Below are 21,706 nucleotides of genomic sequence, written 5' to 3' on the forward strand. Positions count from 1 at the left end.
CCATCCCATTCCATTGCATTCAGAAAGGCATTGAATTGGTTGTGTCTAGTTACTTTGTTGGTCGTTTGGTGTAGTTCTGTATCTTTGAAAGAGGTCTCTCGTACGCTCTGATAAAGAATATAGGAAGTGGACCTGGTCAGAATGATCAGCACAGTGGTCTAACCAGCTCGTTCTCATCAGCATGCCCCATTGCTGTGCTCTGTCTTGTGTCCTGCTATTGATCTGTTGTACTCGTGGTTCTTCTCTACCATGGTTGTAAATAAAAACAGTTTGAATTATTGTTCCTCCAGCGACAAAAGCAAGAGGAGAACAAAAACGGTAAAGAAATCCTTAGAGCCCAAATGGAACCAGACCTTTATGTACTCGCCGGTGCACCGGCGGGAGTTTCGGGAGCGCATGCTGGAGATTACACTGTGGGACCAAGCCAGGTTGAGGGAGGAGGAGAGCGAATTCCTGGGGGAGGTAAGAAAACCAAACCCCACCCATCAGGGACACTCACTGAAATTATCTCAGCTCAGCATATCCTATACCTTCAAAGCCTTAATAAAGCTCTTGGCCATTTCAAGGTTTTTGACCATCTTCTGTTTGTCCAACATGAACAGGGACTTTTACTGTGTAGAACTGTTACAATGACTTAACACAGCTGAGCAAGAGAGAGGGATATTTTGGGATTGACTCTCTCTGTAGCTCATGGCTGTTTTTCTCTGATAGATTCTGATTGAGCTGGAGACGGCTCTCCTGGACGACGAGCCACACTGGTACAAGCTCCAAACACACGACGTATCCTCCATCCCCCTCCCACGTGCCTCCCCGAACACGCAGCGCAGGCAGCTCCACGGAGAGAGTCCAACGAGGCGGCTGCAGAGTACGTCCCACCTTCTTTCCTGACATGTCACAAAACTCTAAATGTTGTGCTGAAGACAGCAGCAAATTGTTCTTACAGATGACAAAAAAATTTGAAACTATAAGGTACAAAGTCAGTATCAGCAATAGCTTTTTCAACAGATTTTCAATAAACTGTTAGTAATAAAGAGCTGACAAAGATATGGAGCAATGTGGTGAGTATTTGTCAGGGTTCCAATAACTCTGACTCAGCCTTGGGGGTCGCTCTTTTACCTGAAGTAAAACCATCACTGTCATACCCCCAAAAGTACACGGAAAGTAGACAAAATATATAGATCTATTATTTTTTTTATATTTCTAATAATAATAATACTCCTAATAATGTTTCCTTTCATTTCTTTAGTTTTATTAAAGCTTTATGTGTAGTTGATACATGATTTGTCTTTGTCATCCATGCTACATCAACCTTACTGCTTCTGCTTTTACAGACAAAGGCTCATATTCACACAACTCAGGTAAAGGACCCCTGCACACGCAGGCAGTGCTGCTCCATGGGGCATCTGAGTGTTCTCCTTTCCTGTTTGAAAGACGCCTCCTCATGCCCTGATCCCCCCCCCCACACACACACACACACCTTTTCCCATGGAGGGTGCACGCCCCTGCTGCCTTACATGGATTTCAATGTGTTGAGCTGGTGTAAATTGTACACCACTCGTTTGAAATCCACTCAGGGTAGCAAATATGTGCACGCTCCAAGGAAAGAGAGATTTAGGACACAGTGGTCTCTGCCACTATGTGTATTCACCCTTTGAAAATGCCATGATCACACCTTGCAACCCTCAACAGAAAATGCACTCGATCCTCATCCTAAAGTGGTGTTTTGAAAACCCAGTGCCCGACCTGCCAGACATAGTATAACATGACATTGCTTTTCCTGTGTTATGTTCTGTATAATTTATTATTTTGCCCCTGATTAATATTTTCCCTTTGAAAATTGGATAAAATGTTGTTGGCGAATGTCTGCAGCACAATCTGACTTTCTTGTGGTGTGTGTTTTGAATGTGAATATGTTCATGAAATTGTGGTAAATTGCTCTACTGCTGGTGTGATACTTTCTATTTTTGTATTCATACTTCATTTCAATCATCTGAAACAGTGGTAGCATATTTAACTAAGATAAACCAAACAGAAAGCTTTGATCATCTTTGTGCATTATATATTATTTTTATATTTCCTCTATGGAATGGCCAAAATACTGTAGCTCATTGCTATCTCCTCTCACCACATCATATTCTGTGGCCAGTCAGTGGTGAATGGTCTTTAGATAACTGTACTTCATTGTACTGCCTCACCAGTTTTCACGGGCCCGTAAGCGCAAGAGCCCTTCCGGGTCCCTTACGTGCTTATGTATCCCTCCTCACGTGCTGACGGGTGTCGACCCCCTTTTCTAAAATTTACGGCAAAGCTCCGCAAGCTCACTCAGCCCGCAAGGCTGTGATTGGTCTGCTCTACATCCCGTCCGGTGTCTAGTTTCCGGTTTCATGCCCCACAATACGCGGAAATCACGGAAGATTTAGAAGAACGAATATGGACCAAATAGAAGAGCACTTGGCAGAAGAGATCCGAAAGTATGACCACTTGTATAACCCGTCACTGACTGGCCGATTTGTCCGCCAGAAATAGGCTATGAGGAGCCGGAGTGGCGATGTAAATAAACAGTCTAATTATAAGAAGTTGCTCTTCAATGTCCAGCAGCTCCATCTCAATCAATTGTTGTTCGGTTGGAATCGTGAATACACTCTCTGCCATGGTTCACCGTGTGTTTGTAATGGAGAACACGACTGGTAGAAGGTAAATAAACAGTCAACAACGATTGCCACACCCACAAAGAAGGCGTCTCTCAGGTCGCCTTCGACAAAAAGCATTACTCCGCCTAGTGTTCTGGCGCGGAATTGCTTTGTAAGACGCGCAACGGTTGGGGAAGCATGAATGAAAACGAGTCTTGCGCCACAGCGGCGTGAAAAGACGCAGACGCAGTCGCAGAAGCATGTTTCAGGCTTTACTTGCTTCCCCAGGATGATTTTCTGGGCGCTTGCGTTAGTGTGAGGTGAAAAAGCTGACAGCTGTAAAAAGTTTCCAGCCAACTGAGATGAGAGGTTGCCAGAGTGCAGCACTTGTCATTTCTGGAGAAAAGCACACGTGTCCAGTTGATTTAAGTCGACTGAGCGGTGAAGGAAATGGGCAGGGCTGCAGGGAGGGGATCATACTTGAGAGAGAGGGGACAAGAGAGGGGTGATAAAGCAGCTTGGGAGACGAAGAAAGAGCTGTAAAGCCAAATAATGTCTCCCACCTTTGCCTTCACATGTATATTGAGTGACACATTGTGGCATTTAACGTTGTCGTGGTACAGATGAAAAGCGATCTGCTTTTTTTTGGTGAGGTCGAGCAGTGAATTGCAACATTATTTGTTAAAGCTGTCACTTATCTTAAGCACATGCAAACACAACATTTTCTTGCAGGAGGGTAAGGAGGGTTAACAATTAAGATTAGAGTCAGACCAGGGAGGCATGATACAAACATTCAGTACTGTGGCACTGAATGAATGAACCAGGGAATGTGAATTACTTTTCCCTCTCTACCCCTCTCTCCATCCATCGCTTTCTCTTGTGACTCTATCGTGTACCTCTTTTTCCTCCCTTTCACGTTCCAATGGGTCTCTCTTTCTCTTTTATTTGAAAGGATCCCAGAGGATAAGTGACAGTGAGATCTCCGACTACGATTGTGAAGATGGTGTTGGGGTAATAACAGGTAATATACTGTGGTCATATTAACATCCAAGACTATTGATACATGGGAAATAATTCTTCTGCAGCACAAGTCAATATAATCTTTAAAACCAAAACCACACTAAGAGAGTAAACAACAGTGATGAAACCACATTTAATCTCATTATATCTGAAACTTTTTTGAGGGTCTGCACAAAAACTTTACACACTCATAAATATCAGTTTCCTAAACATGCCTATTTTTGTTTTCTCTAAGATAACATTATAAGCTGAAATGTGAAATCTTAAATGTTGAAAAGCGCCCAATAGAAAATAAATTCCTGGATCTGTCCATTGATCTGAATCCACATCAAAATGGAATGAGTTTTTTTCTGACTCCCTGGACCAGGTTTTGTGATTATCTTTCAAATTGTTTTTGCATCATCCGGCAAAAATAACAAAGAGACAGCAATGACAAACCAGTGCAGATGAAAACAATTTACCTTCTTGGGGAGGTAATATATTCCAAATTAAAAAAGTCTGAGGGAAAAGTAACAAACAGTTGGGAAACAAGATTTTTCCCATTTACTTAAATACCATAAATGTGTCATCCTCACAGATTTGTTGTTACCATAGGTGTCTGACATTTCATTTTCATTTCCTCTTATGATGAACTCTGTTATCTTCATACATGTCAGCATCTGTCAAACAATTGCCACAACTGAACAGCTTACAAATACCATTACTATCCGCATGGTAAAATGCTGCAGCCCATCAGCAGCAGCACGGGGAGCGAACACTGAGCTTTGGTCTGCCTCTGCACTGCTAGTTGCTGTTTTGCTGTACTCACCAATACTCACAAAAGGAGAGGCAGTTGCAGGTCCAGGAAAAAGGCAAAAGAGTGTTAAAACTGAGTAGCACTTGAATTGTTTCTAAAATATCAACCCTGAATAAATTTATGCTGAAATAGGTAACTGCGCCATAGAACAATGTAAGATTACATTAGTCTTTCAAGCAAAAAATTGGGGTTGCTGGGGTTTTGTTTAAGACCAGAACAGTATCTTGGATAAAGGCATAACTGCCTTGGTTTTCGGTCCGGTGTGTGGTAATGTTTCACATCACAGTTAGCACATTCAGGCCACAGAAACGAAGAGTGACAAAACACAAAAAAATAAAAATAGAGTGAACGAAGAAATGAATAAAGTCAGTTATTGACAGATGGAAAAGGGAAGAGCCTGGCACCGTAGCTAAGGGGAATCCTCCTTCAGACACTTAAACATTCTCATCAGCCTCTTGCCGCCTCACCATGCCAGTCCAGTGAAGGGAATGCCCCTCGCTCAGCTCCGGTCACACCCTCCACCACATCTCATTCATCATGCAGCTTTTGCAATGAACTGCTGATGCTACCATTTCCAAAGGTGGAAAATAAAATTATTTTCAGTCCATTTTATTTAACAGTACAGCCACTGCTAGGTGTCTAATTGTCTGGTACATACAGTACAGCAGGAGTGGACACTCATCATAACTGCACAGGCTATGCTTGTGTATTCTTGTCTTTCATAGTGCAATTGCTGCTTTTAAGTTCTATTTGATCCAGAAGAATTTTAAAAGTGCAAAAGTTTTGCATAGCATAACTGATCTTGCTTTGACCCTCAGTTCTGTTCCCTCCATCTGCACTGACGCAGCCCATTCTTCTCATTAAATCCTTTTAATTGTCTGTAAAGGTTCTCTACGTTATATGTGCTTAACAGGCAGGTTGTACTGATGCATGAAGCCACATGTCAGAAGGAAGAATAGACTTCATTTGACTGTACATGGGAGTTAATTGCTCAGCTGCAGGAGGCTCTGTGTTAGAGCTGCTGTTTAGAAACGGCAGATGTTTTCTCTGTTGGACCTAATATTCTGCATAATGAAGCAAATGTGTGGCAAAGGACTCATCTAGGTTTTATGTTTGGTTTATGAAAGAAACAAAAAGACTGGGCTGGTGTGTGAACTTACACATTTTGGCATTTCATAATTTGACTTGCATCCACTTGTAATCAGGATGGATCTGAATTGTTTGGAGAAATGTTGAAGAATTAAATTACCTGCTCTGATTCTCTACGCTGCATCAAAAAGAATATTGTATGGTAATAATATATCAAACTTCCTTGAGTGAAGGCCAACATTCCTTTATCGCATAACCTCCCATTTTTCTTACCTATGCTTCTTTTCCAACCTGACAGTTTTCTTTAACTAATTTGAATGTGCTATACACTCTTTTGAATATCAATCAACGTTTATAGAGCTAAGCACTGACCATAACCACGACCTCTGGACATGTCTGATTATCAGTTAATGAGCTCTTTCAAGTTAAATGGACTAATCAGTCTTGCAGGGAAAATTCATTATAATATTTCTGATTTTTGAATGGCTATTTTCATGTTAAATGCACAATGTTAAAGGCAAATCAACTGCACCATTACCAGAATCTATAGTTTTCCATTTCAGAATATGGAGACTCAGCAGAATGGCATTTAGCATGGCTTTCTGTTTCTTCTCAGGTTATGGGTGTGGTTCAACTGGATGTATATCTATATGTTTTAGTAAGTGAATGAAAAACTATCTAAAAATCTGTCTTATTCCCGCTTGTCCCGGATGTCAGACTACCGGTCGAATGGCAGAGACTTCCAGAGCTCCACGTTGTCAGTCCCTGAGCAGGTGATGTCATCTAACCACTGCTCTCGGTCAGCTGATATAAACAGGGCACGGTCACGCTCCCCCAGCGTTCCCCCGCCCTCCAGGTAACTAATGCTCAGTCTGCCACTGAACTGACCTGTGACAGTATATGCATGTATATTATTTGTGTTTGCTCTGATTGTTTTCATGTGATGATGATGTATTTTACACCATTTCTTTGTCTTTTATGAACATCTGGAGGAGGATGCCTTAACTTCTAAGAACATTTTGATAGATGTAGGGAAATAGAGGCTTAAGCACCTGAACTGAAAGATAATGTGTTTCAAGTTACTCTTGAAAAATTAGAAATTTGAAAGGAATCACCCATTCATCAAATTAATGGGTTGTAGCACCACGTGCTGCTGAGCTTGGCCTGATTTCCAGGCCAATGCCTTCTGAATGTCTTAGTTAACTGCAAGGCCATGTGGCCCTACACCTGGCCAGTAGGGGGACGTGTGTGGTGTGTACACTATGAGAGGGGTGATCTGGTCCACTTCTATCACACAGCAGAAGTCTGGACCCAGCCTTTGACCTTAGGCCCTCTCAGTACAGCTCCACCTCTAGAGTGGATGACCACAGTGTTTCCGAAGCTAACTACTCACCTGACAGGTACACCCTCTCCAGTTGACGCTTGTGCACAGCAGCTGCATGCACGCGCAGGGCTTGCATGTACAGTCGCTGATAAGCATAAGATATAGACATGCACGGAGCAGTTATACACACATACACTTAATTCAAGACGCCGTTTGCCTTAAACTCTCAGCAAACTGACTGTGTGTGTGAGATCTCACCTCTCTGGTGTTTCTGCTTTTAAGGGGCAACTTTCTCTGTGCCTTGCCAATATTTGTTTTAAATCATTTAAAACCTGATACAGTGGTGTGGGTTTCTCATATCTTGATTTTTGCTTCCTATGCCTTCCATCCATAATATATACACATTGTAACACTCCGAACTCCTGAGAGAGTAGCGTTATGTAGAGATACAAATAAATGTGTCCCTCTCACAAATTTATCAGAAAAGTTATATGACAGTTAAAATCCTGCATGGACACCATACTTGGATGGCAATACACTGCTTTGAGAAGTTATTTACAAGTTTTAGATTATGCAGGAAACATTTGGAGCCAACACTGTAAATGATGCATACAGTATGCAGTATTTGCATGTATCTCCCTATCTTTATGAAAGAGGTGGTCAAAGCGATGCGGTCAGTTATCCTCCATCAGCATTTATTTTCTGTGAGGGCTGGGAAATGTTGCTCCAAGAGTCCAATCATAGGCTTGGCACTGCCCGGCCACAGCTACTTCCCCCTGTCCAATTAACTTTATTTGACATTTCAGAGGCTCGGCCTAAATCAGTGTCAGACGCAGCAGTGCACTTATCTAAATTGTCTGGGACAGTGCTTGCTTGAGTGTATTTCAGCCGCTTTAATGAACAGCATCCAGTTATTTATTGAAAACAGTTGAAAATGACAGGAATTGAGTAATGGGGACTTTTGAATTTTCTCAAAACTCCTACAATCTAAAAAAAAGTCTCTTGTTTTAAACTGATTTTGAATTTTCACTGTTTTCCTACTCTTTGAAATGCTCTTGGAAATCTGTGTGAAAAGAACAAATCTGTGTTGTTTGCATGGTTTTAAGTCGTTGTCCTCTACATTCAGCAGAAGTGACACTGAGCGCAGGTTAAGGCATTCATTGTTTCCTCTGTGAGTTCTGGTGGTGTACTCTGTGAACCACTTTCATCTGTCTGTGTTGTAAAGCTGAGGAATACATCTCCTCACCATTCGATTTCTCAGCCTCATCTTATCTTCCATGCCTGTATCTCCTCTTTGTAACTGTTACATCAACCTTTCCTATGAGCATTCTCACTCTATGTACGAGAAATCTCTCATTCTCTCCCTCAGTTTCCTCACCCTACATCTGTCTGCCTACGATTCTGTCTATCTCCAATGCTCTTTCTCTCTCTCTCCTCTCCTCCTCCTCCTCTGCTTCTTCCTCGGCGCCATCTCAGATCCATCTCTGTCTTCTCTCCTCCCTCCATGTGGTTGCAGCCATTTCCTCACTCTACCTCGAACCAGACATACTCAGCCTATTGATGATCCTCAAAGGAACCCCAGGTAGACTTTTACCTGAGCTTGCATGAAGCCCCATTTCTGCAACTCCAGCTTCCATCGCCCCCTACCCTCAAAACTCCAGCCCATAATCCTTTGTTTTCTCGAGATAGTCTTTCATTTGGGTGTTGAACACATGGCACTGACACAGGTTTTTTTTCACTGTAGCCAATGTCAAGTGATCACCATGAGGTTCTGACATTGCATGAAGTTCGTCTAAACTATCATACCACTTAGAAGTCACTTTGATTTACTCGGCCATCATCAATGCCATGAGTTTTTTGTTGTGGTGCTTAAGTATATATTTCTTTTGCAGAAGATTGAATATATACATAACGTGTGTTGCTTTTCAGCAGTAAAATACATGATTCTTGATGATTCTTTGACCATACACTTCATCCATCCAGTATCAGCATTGCTTACACTATCTTTTCACCACCTCATTATCATGTTAGCATTCTTCTTTTCTCACTCCAAATGTTGACCATGTGAGAGTGTGATTCCTATATGACCAAATAACGTATTTGTTCCTCTGAGAGTGACTATGGCTATACTGGAAATGGATAAGTGTTCTATGGTTGTGAAGTTTTGTCCAGCAGAGGTGGTTTCTCCTACAAACACCTGTTTAGTAGTGTTACATATTAGCCCTCAGTTTAGGTCCCTGTGGATTTAATAAATCTCAGACAGATTACAGACAGTGTCTGTAATGGGAATTCAAAAATCTATTCCAACTTCCTTTCCAGGTTCCTTTTTTAAAAAAGCTTGTAACCTTCCCCTTTGGTGGGAAAAACTAAATGCTGACCACTTTTGATATATATATATATATATATATATTTTTCCACCAGCCGCAACCATCGTATGTACCCCATCTGCAGAGAGGAAGCAGTCAGGTTACTGCGTTCTACTAGGATGGCCCGCGCCTATTCTGAGGGTGCCTACTCCTCCGACTATGACTTTGAGAGGTATTGATATGCACATCCGCTGAAATTGTGCATCCACCATCTTGTGGTCCCCTCAAGGTGTCCCTTGTCCGTCCCTAATTAATCTGTGATCGTACTTGTGATGACAGAAAAATGATATCCTTTCTGATATCGCTTTTTGTGAAGGAGTCATCACAGCTCTAAAGTTGTGTAGACGTACAGTATTGGTACACAACTGCCTCAGTTTGTTGAGGCCCAGAGCTATTTGTGTTGCTGATGTTGGCTGTTTGTTACCTGGTTGTCGAGTGAAGTGCTGGCCGGCACCTGACTGTTTTTCCATTGTTGTCTTTGTTAATGTACCCATGTACGTTATACCAACAGTAATACGTTGGTCAGTGGTGTGTGTGATCGCAAGTGTTGTCCTGTTTTTACATGCTACTGGCAGCAGCTTTTGCTCACACATACAGTTGCATCGCTGATGCACTGCTCTGGGCTGCACAGTAGCTTTGTCAATTTTTGTTTTGTTTTGCCCTTTGGCTTCTTGGGCCTGGCCAGAATGGGCTGCCCGATCACTCCACGCAACTAAAGAAAGGCCTGCTGACACCCAACTATCCCCTGGAGGACCCACACAGTGCTCACATTGCCCCCTCCAGAGAAATGCTTTATATGACTCCACTTCTCTCAGCCTTCAATCTTTAACCTGCTGCCATCTGGCTTTCAGTCAGGAATAACGTGAATTTTGTGCCATTTCTTTCCTCTCCAGGAGGAAAAAGATGATGAGTCTTAAGAAATCAGCCCGAGAGCCTGACTGACTTTATTAAAGTGTCACAAAGTTTACCTAAGGCCCGACTTGGCTCGACTTCAGGCTCAGGCTATAGCCCCGATGGCCATTAACAAGGGCTGTCCGTTTTCTTCTCTCTCCCCTCCTGTTTGTCTAAACTGAGAGGAAAAGGAAAGCAGAAATCATCCCAGTTTAGAGAAGATCTCCCCTCTACTCCCTTGTTTCTTACACAGTATCTCTCTCTCTGCACCAGGCAGACTAACAGCAATACTGAAACATGAAAGGAAACAAGGAAAAGAAAATAAGCCACAAAGAGCAATAGTGGTATTTGAGCCTTTTGGCAATTGTCTCCATTTAGGTCAGTTCCCCAGAACATGAGAAAATGTTTTTGAAGATTCTGTTGTTGTGAGTCGCACCTGAGTGCACCTTGAGTTTGACAAAGCTTCTAGTGTATAGGCATTAAAACAGCAACTTTTCCAGAAGACAACATTTTGGACTCTGCTTGAAACCAGTCAGAATAGAAGGAGCACTGTTATTCCAATGTGCAATATGTATACTGTATATGATTGCTCATCAAATTACACCTATAGACAGATGCACCTTGAGATGTTTGACTTGTAGCTGATAAATCCTCAGCCCTAACAGCCTCTTGATTGGAACCCGCTTACGATTATCTTGATCATCCCTGTAAATAACTTTAGACTTGGAGAAAACTGAAGGCTTCTTTATGTTGGTGAAAGATTAGTGTTTGACAAAAAAGAGTTTTCCTCTACTGGACAATTTTTCATACTGCAAAAGGCCACAGACAATACAAGACTGTGATAAGATGAATGTACTAATTCAAATTTAAAGAAATGACTTAAAAGCAAAAGCTTTCTTCCACAATTATTTTCAAGCAAAATCATGGTTTGAATTGATTAAAGTTAGTCTTTTGGTGTCTGTTCGCCTTTTTTAAAAGTTGCATTTGTGTTACACAGAAACCAGCATTTCTTCTGTGTCTAAGGATGAAATTAATGAAAGGACTTTATAAGATAAAAAGTGTGAGACTTATGATGGGCCGTATGTTTACCGTATACTAAGATGTTAGATTTACACTTTGCCAGCAGTGCGCATGCTCTAGAGTCTAAAGTCAAAGGTTTCCTTTCACTGGTTTGATGATATTTTATGATATTTTTTTTCTCTTCACAAAGTTAAACATTATCTTATTCCGTACACTGTCAGTGATTTTCCCAGTTGAGATTCTCACCAGCTTTTTCCCCCCTACAGCTCTTCAATCTGACAAGATCTGAACTTCATTCTCACTGTGCCAAAAATATTTGTATTAACGGCTGGGCATTTCTCTGGACAATACACATTTATCAAGCAGAATGCAATGTACAGATACAGTGCACTGTTCCCTCACATTTCTCTCAATACCTCAAAGACATTGTAAATGAACACACACCCATCACATGTTGAGAGACAGCACATGCTGCCTGGCTGTTGTGCACTGACTTTCCTGTCAATTCACTACAGGGACCATAAACCCTACATGAGCCGCCCAGCCGTCTGCACACTCACCCTGAAGATCAAGTAGCTCATCTACTCGTTAAGAATTGTACACAACGCTGTAATGTTGAAACTCAAATTGTCAAAGAATTGCTTGTAAATTGACAATATGACCATTTCAAGAAACCAGAAAGGTCAGATTAAGTAGCACTACAACATTTAAATGTCATAGAAATGAAAGCCTCCTCCTTAAAGAGGGTTTCTACAAGCATTCAAATTGTTGTCGTACTATTCTCTACGAGTCGCTGAATGATCAAACATACCTGTATTTTTGCATGTTTTAATCCGTTTACAGGAAATCACACTGTATAGAGCAGTTTACAAAGCAGAGAGGTTTTACATGTTCTGATGTGTTTTGATACTTGAATCATTAATATCAAGGCGAAAATCTTCTTATGGACACATTTAGGTCATGATAGTAAATACCATGTCAACTGCACTCAGACTTATAGATCTACTGTAATCTGAAGAACATTGATATTACCATAAAACTTTCAGCAACCATGTAAGTAGTGAATGTTAGTTGCCAATTGTTGGGTTAAAACATGCAACAACACAGGTGCAGCCCTTAAACACATGCACATCAACAGGGGTTTTGAGAGAGCCCAACTATTTGTGCCCTCCATACTGTCGACCCTGTCGGCGTACTGTCCCTGTCCTGCTGGGGTCCCACTGAGTGCCTGCCTAACTCTCACTAACCTCTGTAGGAACCACGGATCCATGGATAGACACGAGTATCACAGCAGGTCCCGCTCTGCAGACCAGCGGCCCACTATAGAGCGCCCCACATCCCGCTCACGCTCCACTGAACGCCCCCACGACTCTTCGCTCATGAGGTCCATGCCGTCTCTGCCATCTGGGAGGTCCGCCCCCCCCTCACCTGCCTTGACGAGGTGTGACCCAGATTAGAGACGTTAACCAGTTTAGCCCAGACGCAGACTGAAGCTTGTAGTTGTACAATCCTTTCCCCTCAGCCAAGCTGCTCTGGAGGGAGACATTATTTGATCATCAGGCTAAAACATCAATAAGTAGACCAAAGAACCAGAGCTTTTTTAATTGGGTTAAACTCGGTGACTACATTAAACCTCATTTTATACTGGTAACTGGGAAAATGCAATGTAGACATCGAGAGTCCAGCAATTTGTACTATCTTGGTTAGTTATTTAGTTTATAGCTTCCAGACTGGCTTTATCCAAACAGATTCATATGAGGCTCTTTGTATAAACCAGGTAGCTTGCTCCTGCCACAATTATTCGATTGACAAATTCACAAAGTAATCCTCATCGCTAATCTATTGTTAATCAACTACTGGCTGGTGGATAAATACTCAGTGTAAGTCTCTGGTTCTTTCATTCCCACTCTGAGGTTTAAATCAACAAGTAAAATCATTTCTGCCTCTGGAGCAGCTCTGCCTTTGTCAAACGTTTGTACAACTACAACCTTTAGAGCTAAACCAGTACAGACCCCGTCCTATGAGCTCCCACCCACCCTGAGCCTGACTAACTCACAGAATGAACCAGAGAGACTCCATCACTACCACCTCCCTCTCCCCCTGTCCCAATACCCTGCTCCCCTGCCTCACCCCACCTCACCTCACTTCCCCCTCACAACTACCCCACCACCCACCAGCCACTTTCTGTTTTGTCCCCAAAAGCAGTGGTGCTATATTTTCTTTACACATGTCCCAGGCACGATAATCCCGACACCGTAGATAGCGTTCTAACTCGTTTTTTATTTGGAACACACTGCTCATACGGTTGCGTGAGTATAGCAATGTTGGACCGACATTTTACTTTGATTTCATTACTAACATCAACTGATGCTGTTTATCCTGTGATGGCATTCTGCTTTTCTTTTCCTTTCTATTTGTTTGTTTTCTGTTGATTTGAAGTCTTTTGGGGACAGTATGAACGCATGGTCGCACTGGTCTGCTGGTTTCTGCATTGAACTCTTCTCTCTTTGCAGCTTGATGAGTCGACTGTACATGCGATTCCCACCTGGCATCTTTTATTGCAGCTCAGTTCCCAACAGTTGATGTTTCCCTCCACTCCCATGCCATGTGCCAAACATCATTGCTGTGTGCATTGGTTTTATATTTGAAGCTTCAAGACATGTTGATATGTTTCAAGTAGTCTTCTACTGCTAGTTAGCCCATGCATTAATATAGTACAGTTACAGTCACAGAATACCAAGATGAGCCTGGGACTCACTAATTATAAACAAATATACAGTGTGTGTGAATTAAATTGGTAAGTGATCCTAGATAAAGACCTTAAATCATGTCACTGTGCCACTGTAGCAAATAGCTTTAGTTTTTTGTTACGCACATTTATACTTTCACATAACACATATCTCTTTTTTTACTTTTCTCACACTGTGATGTGGGTGCGACATGGCCTGGCCTGGCCTAGCCTGGCCCATCCACCATTAGCTCTTGTCCTAATTTGTGTCTCACAACAGCGTCCACTGCTTTTTGTCGTGTAGGGCGCATCCTCGTAGTGGATCGGTCCAGACGAGTCCCAACAGTACCCCGATGTCCAGCAGACGAGGACGACAACTACCACAGCTTCCACACACAGGGAAGGACAGAAGTAAGTCCCATGGCTGTGTTCTATTTGCATTACATTGTTACTCTTGATGGAGAGACTTGGATACTATCGGATTCATTGAGTGAGGAAATCTTTTTATTAGTGCAATAGTGTGCTTTAGGTCATCATCTTATAATGATAAAGTTGTTATTTGGTGGCCCAGCTGTTTGGGTCTGAGGGAGAGCTCTGGTCTATGGACTCGACTTCACTTCTGATTTCTTCAAAGGAAGAATTATTATTTGCTGACGGAATCTCTCAGTTTGAGCTACAGATCATATCATGTGCAAGAATCTTCTGGTTTTGTGTTCCATTGGTGTTTGCTTTGACCTTCCATCAGTAACATCTCTACTTGGTTCCTTTTCCATATCTCTCTCAGAAGATGGAGACGAAGGAACAGAGCCTTGTGAAGGTCTGTACCTGAATGTGCGGGTTTAGTCTTTCAGACTGGGGGGTGGGCTTTTGAGCCCCACTTTACTCTGAAGGCCAAAACCCTGTCTGCAACAGCAGGTGGCTGGGTTCACTGGAGGCTCAGCTCGTCCTGTGCTCCTTGAACCCTCCCTCTGTTGCGGCTCTTGAGATGTCCTGTGCCTTTGTGTTGTACTTACCTGTAGATCTGTCTGGATCCTGCTATCGACAGTGCCAGTGTTGTGTTCAAATGTTGCCTCCTCGTTTGTTTTCATTATTTGTGTGGGAGTTGCATTGCTCTATTTAAACTTCTAGGACTGCTGAGACACTTCACCTAAGCCAATGCAATGCTTCAGAGTCTGCTAAACAGGGGATACTCCAGGCTTTGAGCAATGATTAAGGCACAACAGTTCTCCACATCCTCACAAGTACAAAGTGACGTTTGAAGTCAGTTCTGTTCCTCATTACTCCTTCATCGCATATACAAATCGTGCTGTCGATGCCCTGGGATTATTTTTTCTTATAAACCAGATGCTGTGGAAAAACCAAGACTTTACATTGACTAGAGCAGGTGACGGGGACAAAGATAGAGAGGGAGGAAAAAGCTCAGGCACTTGTTGGCCACAGCACTCGCAGAACTCTTTCATCATTGTCAGAGTTCACAAGGGATTTCTCTGTCGTCCGTTCAGCCACCAACCAGCCTCTCTCTCTCTCTCTTTCTCTCTCTCTCTCTCTCTCTCTCTCTCTCTCTCTCTCTCTCTCTCTCTTTATCTCTCTCTCTCTTTCTCTTTCTGTCCGTCTCTACATATCTTCCTAAAATTCCTACGCTCTGTCCCACCTTTCTTCTTCAGTATCTGTGCCATCTCTTTTTTTATCACTCTGAAGCTAGACTTTTCTGCCTCTTCTCTCTACCACCCGTTTTGTCTCGTTCTCTCTGTTGCTGTGTATCAGGTCTTTTATCCTTTCCCACTACCCCTTCTCCCTTCACTTTCTCTGTATTTGTGCCTTTCATTCTCTTTTTGGACTGTAACTTTCAGGACAGTTGCAATGTGTAGGCAGTGGGGGGAGGTATTGATCTGGCCTTGTGCTGAAGCTCGCTCAGCTTATGTAATGCAAATGTGTGTGAGTGTGTGTCTGTGTGTGCGTGAGTAAGTGAGTGTGTGTGCTTTGCGTGTATGCAGCTTTTTATGCACTGGATCGATATTATTGCCCCTTGCTGACTAGCTGCACTGATGATAACCCTTGCCACATTTTTTGTCTTTTTGTCTCACCACTTGTACAGAGCTAATTTTCTTGTGTGTTATCTGTTTCTGTGTGGTTAATCCTTAGAGGGAGCGAGGGAAGAACTTGGGGCATCTGAACCCCAAAATAGTCGCCCAGGTGCGTTCATTATTCAGACGTGTCCTGAATCATGTCTTTTCTCCATTTCCCTCAGATATTTGTGATGCTACTTTATTATTTTCTTTGGAAAAATGTCCTTTTTCAGCGAGGCAGAAGATGTTTTGAAGTTTAAGTCAAAGCCTTGTTTAGGTGTTAGGGTGTTGTCTTGTGTCGTGGATGAGAGTGATGTACACTGCACCTTGATGTAGCCTCCATTCATCCACCGGCCTGAATGAGCAGCCAGACTGTTGGCAGTAACTGAAGCTCCCCACAGTTTGCACTTCCTAGTTTCCCATCTGTTTCTGTGGCCTGCTTCTGTCCTTTGACTGTGTGGTGATATAACTCAACACTGTTATAGCTGTTGTGCTGACTGACTCTGTGGAGACTCATGTGAGGTCCCTAAAAAGCCACATTCTCTTTTTTTTGTTGTCTAAATACAAAGCCAATACATAGTGTTCATTTACATCACTAATTGTACAGTATAATACAAAAGTGCACAACATTCTTAGATATTAGCCTAAACTAGGACTTGGTGTTAGCTGCTGGAAAGTGTTGTTGTGCAGACACACATGCACTCTTTGAGTGTGAATAATAATAATTCACAGTACTGTGGGTTTCACAGCTCCATCATTTCATGAGCATCCATCTGTCTCTCTACTAGCAGCAGACTCTGAGGAAAAACCCCAAGGCCCACCGGTAAATGGGAGGAAAGGCAAGTCCAGTGTGATGGTGTGACTTTGCTGTGTGGGTGATCTCGCTCAACAGAAGATTTTTTACGTGTGACAGTCACTAGTAGCTGTAAATCGCAATACTTAGCCAGGATTCTGCCCTCTTATATGATGTGGCACATTCAATTAGACATTTTCTTCATACTTCCCTCAGTTTGGTTCATTCTTTTTGAGTTGATTTGGATTGGACAAATTAGAGTGTTGTACTGAATGAAGTTTGAGATGATGTTAATATGTACAGACTGCTACTTCTGTGATCTCTGCTCTGTCCTTCTCTTTGATAGAAATTAATTCTGCTCAGCTCCACCTCACACACACACACACACACACACACACACACACACACACACACACACACAGCTCTCAATTTCCATTGTGAAATTGCCAATAATTTCAATTCGACATGGATTATTGAACACATGAACACACAAGTCTTTTACAGTAAGACTTGTAATCTTAGTCATATGGAGGTCATGTCCATGAAACTCTTTTGTCTGAAACCTCCAATTAGTTATCATTATTTACATGAATAATCAAAATTTTGATAAAAAGGTACATAATATAAACCAAATAATATCGTAGTTTTTTGTCTGGATTCTGTGCAGGTAATATTGCTGTTGAAGTCCTGCACAGTGCACTGTCTTTTTTGTCGAGCATTAGATACAGTTACCTCAGTTGGCCAGCAGATGGAGCAAGGTCGGGCAGTTCATCATTTACTATCATCAGTACAATATACTGTATATACAATGTAGTTTTAATATTTTCATTGTGTTTTAAAGGGTCAAGAGATATTTTCTTTTAGAGAAAAAACTTTTTTGCACTTTGTTCATTGCTGTAATTTACAAGAAGCTTCCTTGACTTCCCAAGGCCCTCAACAATAATATCGTGTCTAAACCAGGGAGTGTTTGTCTGTGTGTCTGTGTGTATGTGTGTGTGTGTATATATATATATGTATATGTGTGTGTGTGTATGCGTGCGCGTGCATTTCTTACGTTAGAGGTGACATGGGAGGACCAGCAGCGAGGGCTGAATGGCTCTCTGTCTGATGAAGGGTCACAGCCACACCCCTCCCTCACAGACCCAGGTCAGTTGGTGTCTGGGTGTGGAGTTCTGCCTCTCTCAAAGCATGAACAATAAACAACCCATCAATTTGGAAAGGGTATGCTACCATGTGAGTGTCCATCAAGGTCATCACACCTTTAGCCTTGTAATAGGGTACATTTATTAAGTTATGATTTAGTTTTCAGACCATGACCATAACATCTCAAATTCAATCAGTCTTTTGCATATCGTCAACTGAATATGTCACTTATTAAAATGAATATGCACCACGAGTCACATACGTTCATCAACCAACAGTTAAAGGTCATGTGAGTGTAAACATATCTAAATAAAAAAGATTTTCTCTTCCCATCGTCAAATTTTGAACCTGAAAATTCCTCCTGTTGTTCTTCAGAGCCCCAGCACATAGTGGGTTGTTGGTTGTTCATGCAGAGTTCAAGCATGTTCAAAATCTAAATCCATACTTTGTGTGGACTCTAAACAGCTGGATTACAACCTCACCAAAGGGAGACCTGGACAGTGTGCAGTAGAAGCTGAATATTAGACAAAAATATATTAAAGTACAAACAGAGCTTGATTTATTTATTTTGTATGAGCAGGCAGAATTACTCAATATTTATGATTGCCCAGGTCAGCCTCTGGGTGGCGCCCTTCTGTCTCTTTCTCTTTGATGTGGTTTTGCAGTGCAGCTTGGAGCTGATGATTGATCGAAAACTAATGTTGGACAGGTTGTGAAACATTTGAAACCCAGCACAGTGTCCTGCTTTCAACCATCTTAATGAACTTATGTCTGATGAGATGCTGTTGTGTTGCCATCCACGAATGCTTGGCAGACAGGATGTGTTGCCAAGGTAATGGTACTTGTGTCTTGAGGTGCTGTGTTTTCTGCACTGGCTTAATGTGCTCCCATGGAAACACATTTCCACCTTCCTTTAAATTAAGCCTCATTTATATTTACTTGTTAAGCCACGAGGTGATCTGTTATTTAGACAGGATCTGATTTACAGTGGAGGAGTGTTTTAGACCGTAACCTTATTACATGTTTTTTACTGATTTACTGCTTCAGAAGTGCTTGTAATGTGTAGTCTACAGCTGAAGCCAGATTGCAGCTGTAATGACCCCTCAGCCGGTCCAGGCCTGGTCATCAGTCTTTGTGGCTTCCTCCATCTCTCCCTTGTCCTCTTTGTTTTTCAGTTTCAGTTCACTCTCTCTCTCTCTCTCTCTAAACACCCTGGCTCTCACCTCACCACTCTCGTTGTGTGGTGTTCTCCTTCTCCTGCCTGACCAGTCATGTCACCTTCACACGGAGAGATGAATAAGTGTCAGTTAATGGCATTGATGAACATTGATTGTGCATGAAGAGGGGGTGTGGGGGTTAATCACACGCCTCACGACCAGCTGTTGTCCACTATTGCCCCGTGTCATTCATTGATGCTGTTTATCTCTGAAACTACACAAACTACACATATTCAGAAGTGAAATGTGGCTGTGACGCTGACTCATTTCATACTCGTTTTTTAATAATGAAACTAATGAATCTTTGAATCCACTGATAGTTAAAAATAACATGCTGATTTTATATGATCCAAAGCAAAATGCACACATTTGTGATGATCTTGTTTTGAAAATCATGTTGTATGGATTTGACCAAAGAAGCTAATATTTTTCACACTAACTTTCACTAAAGTTTCACTCTACACCTCCGACCCACTTTGCCTGGTGTCTACATGATGCAGCTGAAGTTAAGGGGAGAAATATCACCTGCTCTCTTTATTTTCATTTGACTCCCTAATGAGGTGATGTTAGCTGCCACGCAGAGATGAAAGCTGCTGAGACAGATGTCTCACACTGTCGTTTCATTCATGTGACACTTCATTATTCACCCTAATGGAGAGCTAATTGAGCTAAATGCAAATTATGTGTAAGGGGTATGAAAATGAGGTCTGATGGGTGGGCTTCTTTTGTTGTATACCCACTGTCACTATTGGTTTTGGACTTAACATTAAGACCCCAGGATGGAGATGAGACTGACTAACTATACTAAGGAAACAAACCACTCCTCAGAATGTCCCATGGTCTCAGCAGGCTCAGGAAGGAAGGATGAATAAAATGAAGGGAAAAATAATATGTAATCGGAAGCAACAGAGAATGCAGGCAATCGACATTGTTACATATTTTTTTAGAGTCATACTGTAGCCGTGTGTGTGTGTGTGTGTTTCTGTGTGTGTGTGTGTGTGTGTGTGTGTGTGTGTGTGTGTGTGTGTGTGTGTGTTTGTATGCAGCTGAATGTGCACTCTACTTGTTTTTTTTTCAATTTTCACGTATTTTCCTGGTCCTCTATATAAGGTAGTCGGCTCTCTCTTTTGTGTGCTCGCTGCTCTGTGCTTTCAGATTTTCTTTTTCTTTTTCCTTTATTTCATGTTAGTTTTCCAGGCTGTCTTCTCACAGTTGCCCCATGCAGACTCAAATGACATCCTCTTTTCCTACCCTCCTTTCCTTTCCTCTCCTCCTCTCCCCTCCTGTCTTCAATGGTCTCAAGTTTATATGGTTCAGAACATTAACATCTCTTTACCGTTTCAGCTCTTTTTTTTCCTTTAGAGCACAGAACCTCACCGCCAGGCTTTCTAATTTCTAATCACTTAACCTGTAGCCTCTACCTCAGCCTCTCCCGGCCTCACACCCTCTTGCTCTATTTTGACTTCTCACTGTGCACATGGTGGAGTTTGTGTGTTCTCGGTGTACTCTATGATTTTGTTTGTCTTGTTCGGTGCTTGTTGTTTTGTCATTGTCGTGTCGTATTGTTGTTGTGTTGTGTCCCCTCATCCTCCCGACCCTCCATCCTCTTCCCCTTCAATTTGACCCCGCCAAAACCTGCATTCTCAGTGACCTCTGTGAAGGCGTCGGCCCCCCTCCGTCCCTCCTCTCCTTCTCTGTCTCCCCTCTTACCCTTTGTGCATCCTCTCACATCCATCTTCCTCTCCTCTGTCTGTGTCTGTCCATTCTGTAATGTGATCCCAGAAGACACGGAATCACCAAGTTGGACGAACTCAGGTCTGTCACCTCTTCTTCTTCTTCCTCTTCTTTTTCTTCTTTTTCTTCTTCTTCTTCTACCCCTCTATCCTTTTCTGACTCTGCTTCTTTTTCTACTTTTAATCACTATATATCTTCCTGGCTTTTCTTCATCCACCCACCTCCCCTCATCTCAGTCGTCTTTTCTACTTCTGCTTCGCTAGCCTCTAATCACTTTTGCCGTCTCCGAATTGTTCTGGAAACGACTCTTCCGGCTTTTTTTGTCATTTCACACTTTTTATTTGCTGCGGACGGATGGTGTGGGCTTACAGTTCATATAATCATGGTCATGGTCATGCTGGTGTTGTTTCTTCGCACAAGGTCTTTTCATGAGACACAGAGTTATTTTTCTACCCAGAAAATATGAACTTGCTGTTAGTGTATGATTTATTTTTATTGGACATATAACATATGGTTCAGGCACTTTCTGTTCTTAAAGTTTCAGGGGCTACATTAAAATGCAGCTGTGAATCTGAGAAATGTTGCAGCTGAAACCTCAAATACCCATCGTGTCATTTCAAAGTCAGGCACATGGGGGGTTTCCTAATACTCTTCTGAGTGCACTGTAACTTAGAAAGGCAGCATAACCACATGAGATGATCAACAGGATGAAATGGTAAATAGCTGACAAAGCACTTAACATGCACCTTTCTGTGTAATTAAGAGAAAACTGATGGTGTGGAAATGTGGAGGTGCTGAAACCTTTTTCAGCAGCACAAACACTTTACCAAGAGAAGCAAAAAAACATGTTGCCTCACCTGTGCATTCATTCATTAACTCCCAGCTTCTA

At 42.2% G+C, this 21,706-nt stretch overlaps 1 protein-coding gene across 3 annotated transcripts in view; it reads left to right on the top strand.

The window, feature by feature from the left end:
• Window positions 1-21,706, top strand: part of rims2a (regulating synaptic membrane exocytosis 2a) — a 129,535-nt gene that overhangs the window by 79,888 nt on the left and 27,941 nt on the right. Inside the window, exons 17-26 of one of the 3 annotated variants that reach the window (XM_053432045.1) lie at window positions 291-462; window positions 712-865; window positions 1,332-1,358; window positions 3,583-3,651; window positions 6,253-6,391; window positions 6,834-6,935; window positions 9,281-9,397; window positions 12,392-12,577; window positions 14,169-14,275; window positions 20,866-20,898. In XM_053432045.1, the coding sequence (XP_053288020.1) occupies window positions 291-462; window positions 712-865; window positions 1,332-1,358; window positions 3,583-3,651; window positions 6,253-6,391; window positions 6,834-6,935; window positions 9,281-9,397; window positions 12,392-12,577; window positions 14,169-14,275; window positions 20,866-20,898 (1,106 nt within the window). Of the gene's footprint in view, window positions 1-269; window positions 463-711; window positions 866-1,331; window positions 1,359-3,582; window positions 3,652-6,252; window positions 6,392-6,833; window positions 6,936-9,280; window positions 9,398-12,391; window positions 12,578-14,168; window positions 14,276-14,648; window positions 14,682-20,865; window positions 20,899-21,706 lie in introns of all 3 variants that reach the window. The other 2 variants (XM_053432047.1, XM_053432046.1) reach the window with 2 other exon arrangements.

The sequence above is a fragment of the Pleuronectes platessa genome, chromosome 10, assembly GCF_947347685.1.
Source record: "Pleuronectes platessa chromosome 10, fPlePla1.1, whole genome shotgun sequence".
NCBI classification, from domain to species: Eukaryota; Metazoa; Chordata; class Actinopteri; order Pleuronectiformes; family Pleuronectidae; genus Pleuronectes; species Pleuronectes platessa.